The sequence below is a fragment of the Desmodus rotundus genome, chromosome 6 (assembly GCF_022682495.2).
Source record: "Desmodus rotundus isolate HL8 chromosome 6, HLdesRot8A.1, whole genome shotgun sequence".
Taxonomy (NCBI): domain Eukaryota; kingdom Metazoa; phylum Chordata; class Mammalia; order Chiroptera; family Phyllostomidae; genus Desmodus; species Desmodus rotundus.
The window spans coordinates 34,974,508-34,992,683 of record NC_071392.1 but is presented as its reverse complement, the minus strand read 5'-3'; the positions used below and the strand labels follow the sequence as shown (position 1 = coordinate 34,992,683).

Sequence of the window (18,176 nt, the reverse complement as noted above, 5' to 3'; positions counted from 1 at the left end):
AATGGTGTGGGGATTGACTGTGGGAGTGGATGTGGGCTGGGTGGAGGGGGGCAAAGGGGTAAAACTGGGACAACTGTAATAGAATAAACAATAAAAATGTTTATTTTTAAAACCATCTTAATAAAATTGTATGAAAAAATACAATGTAGTAGCTACCAATGGGTGCATGTTAAAGTAGAGGAGAATATATGTGGTTTTCTGGTTTCATGATTTTAAAAACTGCAGTGTTCTAGTTCATATACTGAAGTAGTGACTTAATAGGTGTTCATTTTATTAGCATGCTTTATAATTTATATCTATGTTACTTTTTCTATGTCAAATATCATAGTACAAAAATAAAAAATATATTTGGCCTAGGAATCTATGATTAATTACATACTATGTTTTTAAACAACTGATCACAAAATGTTGAAGAAAAATATTAATGAAAACAGAACGATGCATACAGATATGAATAGGAGAGCCCAAAAAATGATTAACTAAAAAGAAAAAAAAGAAAACACTAATACGAAGGTCCTTAGTATTTCCTTCTTTCGGGTCTTAAATGAAAAGTGCCATGACATACAAGAGAAATAGTACTGAAGTACGCACATTTGACAAGGTGGTTGTGAGCTTTACACTTCTTTTTCACAATTTTCACCCTTTTCATAATTCAACACAATTTTAATCTTCTATCAGATTTATCATAGTCTTGTTTACAGGACACTCATTTAATTGGGAAGATATTTGTCTTTCATAATTGAAAAAGTAGGGGTCAGTATTATGCACAGGCAGTCTTAAATGTATTTTGTGATATTTTCATTTGTAGTAGTTTACTCACCTAATTATGACTTGTTTAGAATAAGTTAAAGATAGTTTGTATTATCTAAATATAAATTAATGACAATTAATGTTTGAATAGAAAATAAACATAAGAAGAAAATAAAACCAGGTTTGAATGAGAAACTATTCATTCAGTGAAGACCCATAAAGCCCTGAGGGTCCAACCCTGAACTAGGAGTCTGTGGTTACTAAAGAAGACACCTCACCCTAAGCCTTAGCGATTTAAGTTTGGTTGATTTAAATGTAATATATAAATAAGACAAAGCTACTTAACATTTGGCAGATACGGGTAAGATAAATCCTACCTGAGAATGGTACATCTCTAAGAACAGTAGGAGCCCAGCCTCTCCAAAGGGAAATCCAACCATCTTCAGACACTTTCTTGCTGACAAACTGATGCAGTTCCTTGTAAGAAAACTTCTTAGATTGCATGTTGGTTCTTATCAATTCTAATGGACTTATCACAGTTACTGCACCGACTAATACAAACAACCCAATATTAAAAAACAAAAAAGGAGTCATGTGCTATGTAAACACACATGCAAAATTAATAGTTCATGCATTTTATATTTTAAACTTCTATTCTGAAATGTCTGCAAACCTTAAAAATCAAATACCTAATGCCAACATACTGGTACAGATTTTTTTTCCTTGGTAAGGGTAATTCTTAAATGTCTGTTTTCATATACCTTACTCTTTCCGGTTTCAACTCTTTCAAGGGAAGTTCCAGAAATATTACACATCAACTAGAACTACTACAGAAACTTCATTCCAACCGCACAGAGAAAAACATCCTTCTGCATAGAGGCAAATTTCCTTCTGGTGAAACTCTGAATCTCAAAGTCTGTAAGGAAAATGATTCAGGACTTTTGCATCGATCTGATGTCATCCTAATATCCAGAATCTAACGTCTAAAAGTCTAAAATCATCCTAAAATCTCTGTCCAAGATTCAACAAGGATGAGTTGATCCCATTTCTGACAGCAATTACCATATCATATGACTTCTAAAGTATAAATACTAACAAATTAGCACAAACTACAAATGCAAAATGTGTATTACCAATAGTCTGAATTTTATACAAATTCTCTGTGAATGTCAAAATTTTAAATGAAGCTTTAAACATAGACCGAAATAAAAATATAATAAAGTTATTACTTACATCTCGCCACAATTCCAGCAACAATTGGTATGTGGCTTTCATTTTCTCCTAATTTAGATCTCAGGAGAGCAGTTAATTGGTCATAGCAGGTAAAATAAATAACTGTGGCAGGAACTGCCATCACTCTGTTAGAAACAGGCAGACAAAAAGATTTGCATAAAATTATCAAAAATGCTTAAATACATTATTAAATACAAGCTAAATTCCTCATATTTTGTATAAGCAAAAAAAAACCAATGAATCAGCCTGAGATTTTTATTTTATTTTAAAAATTATTAACTTAGTAGGCTGCAAAAAAAACGTAAAATAGGTATGTGCCATCCAGAAGTTTACATGCTAGTAAAATAAAATAGAGTACCAGTCAGATCATAAACAGGAAAAGATAAATGAGGACACTTCTCTATCTCCTAGACTTGGTCTATGTTCTATGTTCTGTTTCTGGTCTTCTGAATATCGTAACATGGAAATCACTGAAGTAAAAAGTTCAAGAGCAACTGTAACATATTTTTGAACTATGGACCATATACCATACCTGCTTACAAAACTGGAAATAAATTATAATTAATGATGCCAGACTTACATATACTAGTATCAAGGAAATTCCGATGACATTCTTTCAAATGAAAATATCAAAAGGGAACTATTGACTAAAAACACAAAGTTGCAGGCGCTGTCGTGTCACAAATATTAATGAAACAAGAAACGAGTCTATGTTTATGGATTAACTAAAGGACATTCACAGACCATACTATGGAATGAATGATGTTCTATAATGAAGTTTGATGATGAGAATTTTGAAAAATGAATGACTGCTGGTCTTGGATCTACCACTAACTTTGTAAGTTTAGGCGGTGTTTTAAATATACGCCTTGAGGTTGACTAATTTGCTCCATTAAAAGATGAATTAGAAAGAAACAAGGTATATAAGGGCAAGGTATTAGTTGGGATTTTTAATTAAGCCTTACTAGTTTATCATATTAATTCATATAATGGCTAGTTAGTAGAGAATTAAAATCATCTAGAAAAGGAAAAGTATACATATTGCAATGTCTCATTATTTTAGTAAAATAAAAAGTCATACATCAAATTCTCAATTTCCCAACATGAAAAGAAAGTTATGCTTTGCACCAAAGACAACACAAAGCTTGGCTGCTCAAATCTTCTATATGCTCAGGAGGGCATTATTTGCATGCTTGACCTTCGGCCAACTCCAAGAAAGTTAGCCCTTGGAATGTCCCTATTATAAGGTTTTTCTCTACATCTGGAACTAAACCCACTTGTCTAGGTTGATTTGTGCAAATGACGTGATTTTTGGTAAACATCTGCTTTTCTTTTAGGGGTCTGGAATTTTGGTAATCAGAGTTGGTCACAAACACTGAATGTGCCTATGCCATGAACCCTCAATAAAAGCCCCAGACTCTAAAATTCAAGTGTGAGTTAAGGTAGAAACACTTTTCACATGCTGCTGCAGTTCAATGCTGAAAGAATAGACGCATGCTGGGTGATGTCATGAGGGAGGACTCTGGAGCCTATTGCCTGGTCAACTTCTGTGTCTTCCTCCTGACTGATGCTTTGTGTCTTGGTGTAATAAACCACAGACGTGAGTGCAGCCTTCTTTAGGTCCCGTGAGACCTTCTAGCAAATCATCAAATGTGTTGGTGGTTGTGGAACTCACAAAAACAATGCTTTAAAAAAGTTCTAATATTAAAAATGCACAATTTTGTCTAATCATGCTGATTAGGAAATAAAACAAAGCACCACCATCACTTAGTAAAAAATGTATTAAATTTCAACTTACAAAGTAGGGGGAAGGCCACTCCACAGGGATTTAATGCCCTCATTTCGAATGATTTTCAAAAAGGCATCCTAAAATTATAATAGAAAAAAGTAGTCAAAATACATCCCTAAGTCTGATATATAAAAAGTTGATACTAATAATTGATTGGTAATTTGATTCTCTCAAGTGTTTATTTCTAAAATATAAGCTTCTTATATTTATGTACGGCCAATATTTTTTTAAAGGAATTTTCCCCCGGCCAGGTAGCTCAGTTGGTTAGAACTCAATCCCAATACACCAAGGTTGCGGGTTTGATCCCTAGGCAGGGCACATACAAGGATCAATCAATGAACGCATAAGTAAGTGGAACAAAAAAATGTTTCCCTCTGTCTATCTCTATTTAAAAAAAAAAAATGTCATTCTTCTCAGAACTAGAACAAATAATCCTAAAATTTGTATGGAACCACAAAAGACCCCTAATAGCCAAAGCAATCTTGAGAAAGAACAAAGTGGGAGGTATTGTGCTCCCTAATCTGAAACTACACTACAAAGCTATAATAATCAAAACAGTATGATATTGACACAAAAACAGACATACAGAACACGGGAACAGAGAAGATAGCCCAGAAACCTCGCTTATATGGTCAACTAACCTATGACAAAGGATGTTAAAATATCTAAGGGAGTAATGACAGTCTTTCAACAAGAGGTGCTGAGAGAACTGGAAAGATACACGTAAAAAATAAATAGCCCTGGCTGGTGTAGCTCAGTGGATCGAGCACCGGCCTTCAAACCCAAAGGTTGCCAGTTCAAGTTTTGGTCAGGGCACATGACTGGGTTGCTGGCCAGGTCCCTGTTTGGGGGACATGTGAGAGGCAACCCATCAATGTTTCTCTTGCACATTGACATTTCTCTACCTACCCTTCTTTCTCCCTTTCACTCTCTCTAAAAATAAATAAATAAAATCGAAATAAATAAATACAACAGGACCACTCTCTTACCCCATATACAAAAACAAACTCAAAATTATTTAAAGACTTAAACGTGAAACCTGAAGCCATAATACTCCTAGAAGAAAACATAGGAAGTAAACTATTTGACATTAGTCGGAATAATGTCTTTTTGAATACAGCCCCTTAAACAAGGGAAATAAAGGCAAAAATAAAACAAATGGGACTTAAACAAATGGGACTTAAACTAAAAAGCTTCTGCACAGCAAAGGAAACTTTTAACAAAACACAACCTACTGAATGGAAGAATATATTTGCATATGATATATTTGATAAGGAGTTGATATCCAAAATATATTAAAGAACACATATAACTCAATAACACACACACACAAATCCAATTGAAAAATGGGCAGAAGACATGAAAAGATATTTCTCCAAAGAGGACACACAGAACAGATGGCCAACGAACATATGAAAAGGTGCTCAACACGAATAATCATTAGGGAAATGAAAATCAAAACCACAAAGAGATACTACTGCACACCAGTCAGAATGACTATTACAAAAACGTTAACAAGTAACAAGTGCTGGAGAGGATGTGGGGAAAAGGGACCTCTTGGACGCTGTTGGGGGGGCTGTAAACTGATGCAGCCCCTATGGAAAACATTATGGAGATTCCTCAAAAACCTAAAAATAGGCTTATCATTCAACCCAGCAATTCCACTTTGGGGTATTTGTCCAAAGAAAATGAGAATATGAATTTAAAAAGATATGTGTACCCCAAGTTCATTGCAGCATTATTTATAATAGCCAAGATGTGGAAGCCACCTAGGTATCCATGGATACATATGAAAGGATAACAAAGATATGGCATATATATACAATGAAAAATGACACAGCAATACAAAAGAATGAAATCTTGCCATATGCAACAACATGGAAGGATCTAGAAGGTATTATGCTAAGTGAAATAAGTCGAGAAACGCAAATACTGCATGGTTTCACTTATATGTGGAATCTTAAAAAGCAAAACAAACAAACAAAAATAGACTCACAGAAACAGAGACCAAAGGGATGGTTACTGGAAGGGAGGCGGTGAGAGGATGGATGAAGAGAAGGGGAACACAGTCAGTAATGCTGGGATAAAGTTTACACTGTGGTAGGTGACTCCTGGAATTAGTGGGGTCATCGCATTGCAAGGTAGGAAAATGTCAGTCACTATATCGCACACCTGAAACTAATGTAAACAATGTAATATTACACAGCGACTACACTGAAATTTTTTTTTAAATAGGAGAAAATCTTCAGGTCTAAGGGTAAGTAAAGAGTTCTTAGACTTGACATTTTCTATGATCTACATAGAAAAATACCAATAAATTAAACTTAAAGTTTAAAACCTTTGCTCCAATAAAAACCCCATTTAAGAGGATAAAAAGACACGGTAGACAGTATAAAGATTTGTGAAACACGCTGTTGTGGACAAAAATGGGGTATGTACAAGTTCAGTAACTAAAAGTAACCTCATAGGAAGATCTGATAATAAATTCTTAAGTGGGAAGGTCATGGTGAGTATTCTTTAATAAAATGTTTACCTCTACCTTAAGCAAGTCCTATCCATTGTTTTTGTGCATCTAGGTTAACCCATCTTTGAAATGCCCCCTTTCAGTCCCCTGGGAAGTATAGTGACCCTCCAACTCTAGAGAGTACATAATCTTGTTAGCTATCCTGCAGCCCAATCACCTGCCTTGCTTTCTTCCACCTTCAAGTCATCTTCCTTCTCTCCTTAATTGCAAATGCATAAGAGACTGCAAACTGTCATCCTGAGAAGCATTTTTTCTCGATCTGTTGATGCAGCTTCCAGGCATGTAATCTCTTTGGCCTAATAAACTCATACTTTTTTTACAGGATTGGATGTTGTTAGGTCAGCAAACTCTAAACCTGCAACTACCATACGACCCAGAAACTGCAGTCCTGAGCATTTATCCCAGAGAAAGGTTTAAATACTGCAAGTTATAATGAGAAATATACATTTTGGTCTTTTCCATGGTTTCTGGAACACAGCATCTAAAATTCTTAAAATTTCCTAAGTGATGAAGAACAATGGGAGTAGCTTTTGTTATACTATTTGCTCTTTTGTCCTCAATCCTGAAATCGCTCCAGATGAAGGTGAAAGAATTGTCTTTCGTTGTTCATAACAAGACCCTTTCATAACACCTGAGTTTATGCTAATGAGGTGATTTTTGGAAGCCTCTAGATGACCACAAGGTGGGGGCTGGTGAGGGGAACCAACCAAGTAATACAGGTATGCCTGGGAGATGTTTCAGGTTTAGCTGCAGACCACTGCAATAAAGCAAGTCACACACATTTTTTGGTTTCCCAGTGTGTATGCAATTTATGTTTATATTACACTGTAGTCTATTCAGTGTAGAATAGCATTATGTCCAAAAAATGTATATACCTTAGTTAAAAAACACTATTGCTAGAAAAATGCTAATCATTATCTGAGCCTTCAGCAGATTGTGAATTTTTTTGCTGGTGGAAGGTTTTGCCTCAATGTTGATGGCTGTTGACTGATGAGGGAGGTGACTGCTGAAGCCTGGGGTGGCTGTGGCAATTTCTTAAAATAGAACATTGAAGTTTCCTACATCAATTGACTCTTCCTTTCATGAACAATTTCTCTGTAGCACGTAAGGCTGTTTATTAACTGTTTACTCACAGGAGAACTTCTTTCCAAACTGGAGTCAATGTTCTCAAAACCTGCCTCTGCTTTATCAACTAAGCTTGTGTAATATTCTAAATCCTCTGTTGTCATGTCAACAATCTTCACGGCATCTTCATCAAGAATAGATTCCATCACAAGAAACCACTTTTTATGCTCATCCATAAGAAGCAAGCCCTCATCTGCTCAAGTTTTATTATGAGATTGCTGCAATTCAGTCACGTCTCCAGGCTCCAGTTCTAATCCTAGTTCTCTTGCCACTTCTACCACATCCACAGTTACCCGGGAGTCCACTGCAGTTTTGGACTCAAAGTCATTCATGAGGGTTGGAATCAACTTCTTCCAAACTCCTCTTAATGTTGCTATTTTGACCTCTTCCCATGAATCACAACTATTCTTAATGGCCCCTAGAATGGTAAATCCTTTCCGGAAGGTTTTCAATTGACTTTGCCCAGGTTCATCAGAGAAATGACTACCTATAGCAGCTACAGCCTTACGAAATGTATTTTTGTTGCTGCTGTTGATTTTTAGAGAGAGACAGGAATGGAGTGACAGAGAGAGAAAGAGAAAAAGTATCGATTTGTTGTTCCACCCATCCATGCATTCATTGGTCGCTTCTTGTGTGTGCCCTGACCGATCAAACCTGCAACTTTGCCATATCGGGATGACGCTCTAACCAGCTGAGCCACCCGGCCAGGGCTGCAATGTATTTCTTAAATAATAAGACGTGGAAGCCAAAATTACTCCTTGATCCATGAGCTGCAGAATGGGTGTTGTGTTAATGGGCCTGGGAACAACATCCAGGTCACTGCACATCTTCATCGAAGCTCTTCGGTGATCAGGTGCATTGTCAATGAGCAGTATTTTGAAAGGAATCTTTTTTTCTGAACAGTCAGCCTCAAAATGGAGTTAAAATGTTCAGTAAACCATGTTATAAACAGATGGGCTGTCATCCAGGTTTTATTGTTCCACTTACAGAGCACAGGCAGAGGAGATTTAGCAAAATTCTTAAGGGCCTTAGGATTTTCAGAATGGCCTAAATGAGCATTGGCTTCAATTTAAAGTCACCAGTTGCCTAAGTTCCTAACAACAGAGTCAGCCTGTCCTTTGAAGCTCTGATCCAGGCATTAAGTTCTCCTCTCTCGCTATTGAAGTCCTAGACGCAGCACCTTCCAAAACAAGGCTGTTTCGTCTAGTTGAAATTCTGGTGTTTAATGTAGCCACCTTCCCTAATTATTTTAGCTAGATCTTTTCAATAACTTGCTGCAGCTTCTACATCAGTACCTACTGCTTCGTCTTACACTTTTATGTTATGAAGACAGCTTCTGTCTTTAAATCTGACTAACTAACCTCTGCCAGCTTAAAACGGTTCTTCTGCAGCTTCCTCGCCTCTCTCAGGCCTTGCTCTGGATTAGGTTTTGGTTTAAGGCAGTGTTGTGGCTGGTTTAATCTTCTATCCAAACTATTCCATATCATCTAAACTATTCCAAACTACTAAAACTATTTCCATATCAGGAACAAGGCTGTTTCACTTTCTTACCACTCCTGCATTTACTGGAGTAGCACTTTTTTTTCCCCTCATTAAACTTTGTTTTAATGGGTCTCAAAATTCTGTGACAGATTTTTTGGTCAAGTTGTTTCCATTAAAAAGTACTAATTTTAAAAACTAGTAACTTAAAAACTGCCACACACACACAAAACAAATGGTCCACAAAACATTCTCCTTTCCTTCCGAAGGTTTCACGATGCATTGTGATCAATAACCAGTCTTTAATACTAAACTTAAACGGCCAATTGAGACAAACAATTCTTGGACCATTCTTACACCACGGATTCAGACTGGGGTGTCATGTATTGGGGATGATACTCATTTAGTTTTCTGAGCTTTCTGGGAACTTGGTAACTTTGCCAGCTCCAGGTGCCTTTTTGTCCACTACTCTGATGACAGCCACAGCAACTGTCTCATGTCACAAAAGCAAAGTGGCCCAGAGGGGTATAGTCAGAGAGGCTTTCAACATACACGAGCTCACCAGGAACCGTATCAATGATGACAGCATCACCAGATTTCAAAAACCTTGGGCCATCTTCCAGCTTTTCCCCAGAACGAGAATCAATTTTATTCGGCTTAGCAAATTTGCAAGCAATGTGAGCTGAGTGACAATCCAGCACAGTCGCACGTCCAGCACTGACTTGGCCCAGATGGTTCAGGGTATCGCTTGAGCTGTGAAGCCAGCTGCTTCCATTAATGGGTCATTTTTGCTGTCACCAGCCACACTGCCACGATGAACATCGTGTCAGTCAAAGATGTGTGTCATGGAGTAGCACTTTTAATTTCCTTCAGGAACTTTTCCTTGCTAACTGGTGCAAGAGGCCTAGCTTTCCGCCTATCTCTACTTTCGATATGCCTTCCTCACTAACCTTAATCATTTCTAGCTTTTGCTTTAAGTGAGACACGCAGCTCTTTCTTTCATTTGAACACACTTAGAGGCCACTGTAGGCTATTCCCTGGCCTAATTTCACTATTGTTGTATCTCAGGTAATAGGAGGCCCAAGGAGAGAGAGAGAGACGTGGGATGCCTGGTCAGTGGGGCAGTCAGAACACACACCAGCATTTAGCAAGCAGGTTCACTGTCTTCTACGGGCACAGTACGCAGCGCCCAAAACAATTATAATCCTGACATCAAAGATCCCTGATCACAGCTCATCATAACAAACATGACAATAAGAGAGTCTGGAACATTGCAAGAATTACCAAAATGTGACGCAGACACACAAAGTGAGCAAATGCTCTTTGGAAAAATGGTGCTGACAGACGTATTCAACACTGGGTTGTCACAAACATTCGGTTTCTTAAAAAAAAAAAAGCAGTATCTGGGAAGCACAATAAAGCAAAGCATAATAAAATGAGGTATATCTGCAGAGGGTTGGAATTTTCACTCCTCTACCCCATGCCTCTCCCCAACCTCAGGACCTTTGGGGAAGGGAGAGGGACTGGAGGTTGAAGTAATCACCAACAGCCAGTGATTTAATTAACCACGCCTACATAATAAAGCGAGTTAAGAGCAGAAAGGAAGTAGGTATGACTATAGAAGAGAAACAGAAGGATCCCTGTGGTGACGGAATTGTTCTGTATCTTAACTGTATCAATGCCACTGACCTGGCTGTGATGTTATACTTCTTTCTAGATGTTACCATTGGGGGAAATTGGGAAAAGGGTACATGGGATCTGTCTGTATATTTTTCTTAAAATTGTGTATGACCTACAATTATCTCAATATGAAAGTATTTAACTAAAAATATGTACTCCCTTTTTTCCTACATAAAAAGCATGAAAAAATAAAAAGAAAGTAAAGAGTTAAAAGCAAAGAAGTATTTTGCTTTTCCTGCTTCAATATTTACTGTTGGATAAATTTGCTAACTTATGATAAAACTTCATTGTCCTGTAACTTGGACAATCTTTCATTCATAAGATTAAACATAAAAATAGAAAACATACTGTGATTATAAATAATACAATCTCCTTACCAATGTTCCCCGGAAAAATCCTGGCTTCTTATACCATGCTTTGTTGCCTCCCTCTTCACAGACACAGAGATGATCCATAAGTCCGTTACTATATATAAAACATTTCCCTAACGAAGAAGATTACAACGGTCAACAATTACTTCACACAACCGTATTATTTTTACTGAAGGACAAATTGAAATTAGAATGAGGGAACTAGAAAACTAGAAGAAAAGATACAACCTTGTCCTCACCTTTTAGGATAAAATATACATAATTTGATTTGCTTAATGACATAGCACAGAGATCTAAATTGACAGTAGTGAATGAGTAAACCCGTGGACTTTAGGTTTTCAGAACTGGAGTAGGCAGATGCACACAGAAATAAATTCTTTTCGGTTATCTGAGGAAAGGGGAAGAAGAGATAAAGGAGGAAAACCTGTTCTGATAGGAGAACATGGGTGGAAAACTCTGTGGTACGCAAGGGGAACACAGACAAAAACATACTATGAAATCGAACATTTATCTGAAAGGTGCCAAGAGAGTAGATTTAAGATCTACTGACAAGAAAAAGTACATTTGTGAGGTGTAGATGTTAACTAAGCTTACTGTGCTGATTGTTTTGCAATATATGCATATACGAAATCATGATGTTCCATACCTAAAACTAATAGTGTTATATGTCGATTATATCTCAATATACCTAGATTATGAAAAAATTTGTTCTTCCCAATCAATGTAAATAATGCTATGCTTTGTCCCTTTCTCTGGATTTATACTGCTCTGTTTAGACATTCATTACCTCCCACCTGATTTATCACTTTCTTTAATACCAACTCCTTCCCATTATTGGACTAACTCTTGCTGCCAAAACTGTCTTCTCCGTTTGACCATATATACAATTCTGTGAGTTTCATAATACGTAAGCCAAGTGCCTCCGCTTTTAAGGCCTTCTTTAATGTGTAGGGAAGTACCTTACTTTTTAGTCTCTACAATCCATCTATCCTGTCATTCATCTGAAATACGCCTGCTGTTCATCCCGACTCACTACTATGCATTCAACAGAGTGGCATCTACGTCTGACCCAAATTCCGCACAGTCCAGTAAGTTTTCTGCTATTTAAACATGTTTTAAAGTGCCATTATCTCTACGAAACTCTAAAAATTGATGAAGGAATTGCTGTTTTTGCTCATCTAATAAAAATGTATAATTTATTCTTCTCAGATTGCACAGAAACTCTACTGTTGAGCAACTAACCAAGCTGTCTGATAAGATAATGAGTTTCCTATCGCTGTGTTCAGGCAACAGTTGGATGACCGACAGTACGGTCTAGGACTGGCAGAGCTCTTGGACTAAGGAGGAAGCTAGATTCTAAGGTCCCTAACCAGTATATTCTGTTCTTACTTGTGAGGCATATAACCAAATATAAAATCATCCTCTGACTCAATTAGTAGGTTCATAAAGTGTTACATATACATATTTGTTTTCAGCCTAGAAAACTATGTGATGAAAAACTGCTTCTGCATGAGGATTCAGAGGCAACAATTTTTTTAATTGACAAAAAGATTAACACTCAAACAAAAATGAATGCAGTAACATGTAAAAATCTAACATAACGCTCCCAGGACAACTAGTACATACCTTTGGGAAATGGGTTGTGTTGGGCTTGGAGTCGAATTTTAACAACATCCAGGGGTGTCACTGTGAAGATACATAAATTGCAATTAACAAGTGATGCATGTAAGTTTAGAGATGTTTGCCCAAAGAACACAAAATACAGGGTGGGGCAAAAAGTGGGTTTACAGTTGTGAGTATGCAAAACACAGTTTATTTTTATTTTCACTAGTTATTGTATTATTTTCTATATGAACAACTATAAACCCACTTTTGCCCCAGCCTGTGTTTGGAATCACACTTTTCTTCGTGACTGTACAATGGGTAAGATTATTTATCTTCAAGTGGTTTTGAATGTAATATTCTAATTTCTGCCCTTGAATTTTGTTTGAAGGGGATGAATGAAAAGACAATGTAATTACTTCTCTCACAAGTGCTAAAATGTCATTTAAAATACTTCTACAATTATAATTCCATTAACATTAAAACTAAAATAGTAGTCCAAAAGTCTATTTAAATATGGAAAATAACTCTGTATTATAAATAATTAATAATCAAACAATATTAGTCTTCCTAATCTATTAAATTTACCTGTATTGAATAAAAAGTATAGTTAATGTGAATTTGAATAAGGTAGTCGTAAATCATCTTTACCACCAGGTTATATTATTCCACTTGGGAACAGCACAGAAAAGGAGAATGGTTTTAATTTGTCTGCTGTATTTGCTCAAATAGAAAAAATGCCAGATAATGGTACCAAAGAAAAATCTTCCTCATCTGGGAATTATCTCTAAGGCCTTCACAACCCTAACATTCTGACCTGACGGAACATACTACCATCCTAAAGTGATCCATTTATGTTTGTTGTAGTCATCTGCTATCTTATTTAAGTACCCAGCCAAGTTAAAATCATTAAAATGCTAAACTATCACCTAACTATGTCATTTGGCTATGTCTACAAGAAACTGACTATAAAAAATAGAAAAATGTGGTCCACAGAAATTTAAAAAATTCACCATCAATACAAGCAAAGTTAAACGATTTGTATTTATTGCTACTGTAAATTGTCCACATTCTGTATTATTCATTATGCTGATATTTTATTTCATCTTCTTGGTTTCTACTGTTCAAAAAGAATAAAAGTCAGGAAAGTTTAACACTGATAAAAACCACAAAAAAACCCTGATGTAAGGCCCAAATTTACAGACGAAAAATGAAGCTCAGAGAGAAGTAGAGACAACCCCCAAAGTGCACGTACCCTTAGAATGAAAAGCAAGGACTAAAATTCAAGTCTCCTGTTTCTCTGCCCTGTGTTCTTTTCACGTTATGTTGATGGGGAGATATTATCATTTATGAAAGATGAACGATAATATTATCATATCACAGATGGTAAAGCTCAAACGAATTAACTCAGTGACATAATCTACATTGGTAACATTATTTTACCCATCAGTGACGTCAGTATAGCTCCAGTACAAGAGGCGAGCATTTGTTGAAGAGGTGTCACTTTGCTAATCGGTGGTCCCCCCTCTTCAGGATCCATAGTTTTAACTACTTGAAGAAAAATCTGTTAAAGAAAAGCAAGATGTAAAATAAAGTTTAATGGAAAATGCCCCCAAAATTGACTGCTATAAATTAAACAAATGGTAAAAACAAGGAAAATGGGGACAGACTCATAGATGGAGAGCAGGGTGATAGCTGTGGAGGGGGGAGAGGTTAGGGGGTGGAGGGATTGAGCAAAAAGGAAAAAGGACTCATGGACATGGACAACAGTGTGGTGATTACTCGGGGAAGGGGGAGTATAGGGGACTAAATGGTAATGGAAAATATAAAAAGATTAAATTAAAAAATAATAATCAGCATTAATATCAAAGGACAGGCTGTGACAACTGTCAAAAGTAAATATCTAAGCTGTATACACAAAGACACTACAACTGTCATTAATAGAACATATTCTCTGATTTGCCAAAAAGGGTCATGTACTTCAGCTAAGCTGTGTTGAGTAGCATCACACTTGCAAGAAAGTTAATAGAGCATTAAGAAACAGACTCTGGCCAGGTATCAATGAAAGCAGATGACCAATAAGATTCAGAATCTGTGAATTTGGCCTCTTAAGAACTATTCAGATACAGTAATGTGGTACAGAATTACTAGCAAATATGGCACTATTTTTACTGCATACCATAATCTGCCGCATGGCATAAAATACAAACACATATTTAAATATGCAAATGGTGTGTGTTCATATTATATACAGGATGGGGCTATTACAGTTGTGTGTATGTGAAACCAAGTTTATTCTTGTATTAGTATTGGTTAATTATTGTATTATTTTACATACGAACAACTGTAAACCTATGTTTGCCCCACCCTGTATGTATATATGCAGATGTTATCTGCACAGGCAGATTACATCTAATTAATTAAACATAAATCAACATTTGTGTATCTTTGTACATGCATCTTATGTGAAAAAATGGTTACTACTATTGCATGCAAACTGTAACTGAAAAATAAAAAGTAGGTTACTACTATTCATATTGTTCAGTAGACCACTTTGACACTTAAAAATATAGACACTGTGCCCCAGCCAGGTGGGTTGGAGCATCATCCCATACACCAAAGGGTGGTGAGTTTGATCGCCAGTCAGGGCACATGCCTAAGTTGCAGGTTCAATCCCTGGCTGGGGCATGTACGGAAGGCAGCCAATTTTGATGTTTCTCTCTCACATCAATATTTCTCCTTCTCTTTCCCTCTCTCCCTTAAAAATCAACAAACATATCTTTGGGTGAGGATTAAATATATATATGTATTATATATATATATATATATATATATATATATATATGCACATATATGTAGAATATACATATGTGTGTGTAAATACACACACACACATAGTGTCAATAAATATAGACTTACATATCATTTCTAATGCTTAAAGATTTTTTAAAATCCTCACTTGAGGACATGTTCATTGATTTTAGAGGGACAGGGGGGAGACTGAGAGAAACATTGATCAGATTAGCTGCCTCCCCTAGGCTTGCCAACAAGGGAACGAACCTGGAACCCAGGTATGTGCTGTGCCCGGGAACCAAACTCACAAGCTTTTGGTGTACCGGACGATGCTCCAACCAAGTGGGCCACCCTGCCAGGATGATGCTTGGAGTTTATAATTTTATTAATTTAATCAGTCTTATACTTATTATTAGATGTTAAGTTTATTGCCAGTTTTTTACTTTCATTCATTCATTCCATACATTCTCATTATAAATATCCTTACACATACATCTTTTTGTGGCCTTCCTACAATTACTGTAAGAAAAAGTAAGATTGCTGGGCTAAACGAAAACTTGAGACAAAATTCTTTCTAATTTTATACTTCCAATGGTAATGTACGAATTGCTATTAATCCACAACCTCACCAAACTCTCACATTATATATCATTTATCTTTCTCTGAACCATTTCAAAATAGGTTGCATACACCAATCCTTTTTATCCTAAGTACTTCAGAATATTCTCTTACATAATCAGAGCACAATTATCAAATTAAAAAAACTTAATTTTGACAATAATCCAGTTCATATCCCAATTCTGTCATTATCCCAACAATGACTTAATAAAAATGAATGGTAGTTTTATTGTTTCTTTAGACTTTTATTATTCACCTAACTAGTTTAAAAATTTTTTATTGAATTTATTGGGGTGACAGTGGTTAATAAAATTACATGTATAGGTTTCAGGTGTTCAATTTTATAACACATAATTTGTATATTGTATTGTGAGTTCACCACCCAAAGTCAAGTCTCCTTCCCTCACCATTTATTCCCCCTTTACCCTTTTCTACTTCCCCCCATCCTTCTTTCCCTGAGATAATCACCATACTGTTGTCTGTGTCTATGAATTGTTGCTGTTTTTTGGCTTAATCCCTTCACCTTTTCACCCAGTCCTCCAACCCCCTCCCCTCTGACAGCTGTCAGTCTGTTTTCTGTATCTATGAGTCTGTTTCTATTTTGTTTGTTTATTTTGTTCATTAGATCCCACATATAAGTGAAACCATATGGTATTTGTCTTTCTCCGACTGTCTTATTTCACTCAGCATAATGCTCCCTGGGTCCATCCATGCTGTCTAAAGGGTAAGACTTTTTTTTACAGCCAAGTATTCTGTAGTGTAAATTTACCACAGTTTGTTCATCCACTCATCTACTCGTGGGCACTTGGGCTGCTTCCAAATTTTGGCTATTATAAATAACGCTGCAATGAACATAGGGGTGCATATATTCTTTTGAATTAATGTTTCAGGTTTCTTTGAATATATTCCCAGAAGTAGAATGAATCTCTGTGTTGTAAGGAAGTTTCATTTTTAATTTTTTGAGGAAACTTCATACTGTTTTCCACAGTGGCGGCACCAATCTGCATTTTACCAACAGTGCACAAGGGTTCCCTTTTCTCCACATCCTCACCAATACTTCTTGTTTGTTGATTCACTGATAACCATTCTGACAGTGTGAGGTGATATCTCATTGTAGTTTTAATTTGCATTTCTCTGATTAGTGGCATTGAGCATCTTTTTATATGTCTATTGGCCGTCTCTATGTCCTCTTTGGAGAAGGGTCTATTCAGGTCCTTTGCCCATTTTTAATTGGATTGTTGGGTTTTTTGGTATTGAGTTTTATAGATTCTTTATAAATTTTGAATATTAACCCCTCATCAGATGTATTGGTGAATATGTTGTCCCATTCAGTGGGTTCTTTTCATTTCATTAATGATTTCCTTTGCTGTGTTAAACCTTTTTAGTTTGATGTGGTCCCATTTGTTTTTGTTTTTTTTTCCTTTTGTTTCCCTTGCCTGAGGAGACATACCAGAAAAAAATATTGCTACAAAAAATGTCTTGAGATTTTACTGCCTGTTTTCTTCTGGATTTTTATGGTTTCAAGTCTTAACATTTAAATCTTTAATCCATTTTGAGTTTATTTTTGTGTATGGTGTAAGAAAGTGGTCAACTTTCATTTTTTTGCACATATCTGTCCAATTTTCCTAACACCATTTACTGAATAGACCATCTTTACCCCACGGTATGTTCTTGCTTCGTATGTCAATATTAACTGACCATAAAGGCATGGGTTTATCTCTGGGCTCTGTGTGATCTGTATGTCTGTATTTATGCAAGTACCGTGATTACTACGGCCTTGCAGTATATAGTTTGATGTCAGGTAGCATGATTCTCCCAACTTAGTTCTTCTTACTCAAGTTGTCCTTACCGCTAAGATTGCTGTGGTACCTACCTGGTTTAAGTCTTTTCCTCAACTCTATGCTCCAATATTTTGTTTGTAACATCAGTAGCTGAAAATCTGCAGTGGAAAAAAAAACTGTTTTATCTTTTCACATAGGAAAAGGATAACAAGCCTAAAGGAAAGGAGCACATAGAAAATTTTAAAACAGAAATTAACATTTATGGAATGCTTCTAATAAGAGCTTTGAGGATTATAGAGAACACTCCACAGATGGAGGAAACATTGCTTGAAGAACAATAAAAAAATAAAAATTTTTTAAAAATTTAAAAAAGAACACTCCACAAATACTAACATTAGTTATGAAAGTATTTTAACAAAAAACTTCCAATT

General features: G+C 36.1%; 1 protein-coding gene across 2 annotated transcripts in view; it reads right to left on the bottom strand.

Annotated features, from left to right (window-relative positions):
* Window positions 1-18,176, bottom strand: part of SLC25A40 (solute carrier family 25 member 40) — a 35,048-nt gene that overhangs the window by 10,302 nt on the left and 6,570 nt on the right. For both annotated transcript variants that reach the window (XM_024559143.3, XM_053926980.1), the window contains exons 2-8: window positions 17,838-17,903; window positions 13,997-14,117; window positions 12,578-12,637; window positions 10,958-11,064; window positions 3,782-3,849; window positions 1,984-2,108; window positions 1,128-1,301 (exon numbers count right to left, since the gene is read on the bottom strand). In XM_024559143.3, coding sequence (XP_024414911.1) covers window positions 1,128-1,301; window positions 1,984-2,108; window positions 3,782-3,849; window positions 10,958-11,064; window positions 12,578-12,637; window positions 13,997-14,093 — 631 coding nt within the window. In that variant the 5' untranslated portion in view covers window positions 14,094-14,117; window positions 17,838-17,903. The remainder of the gene's footprint in view (window positions 1-1,127; window positions 1,302-1,983; window positions 2,109-3,781; window positions 3,850-10,957; window positions 11,065-12,577; window positions 12,638-13,996; window positions 14,118-17,837; window positions 17,904-18,176) is intronic.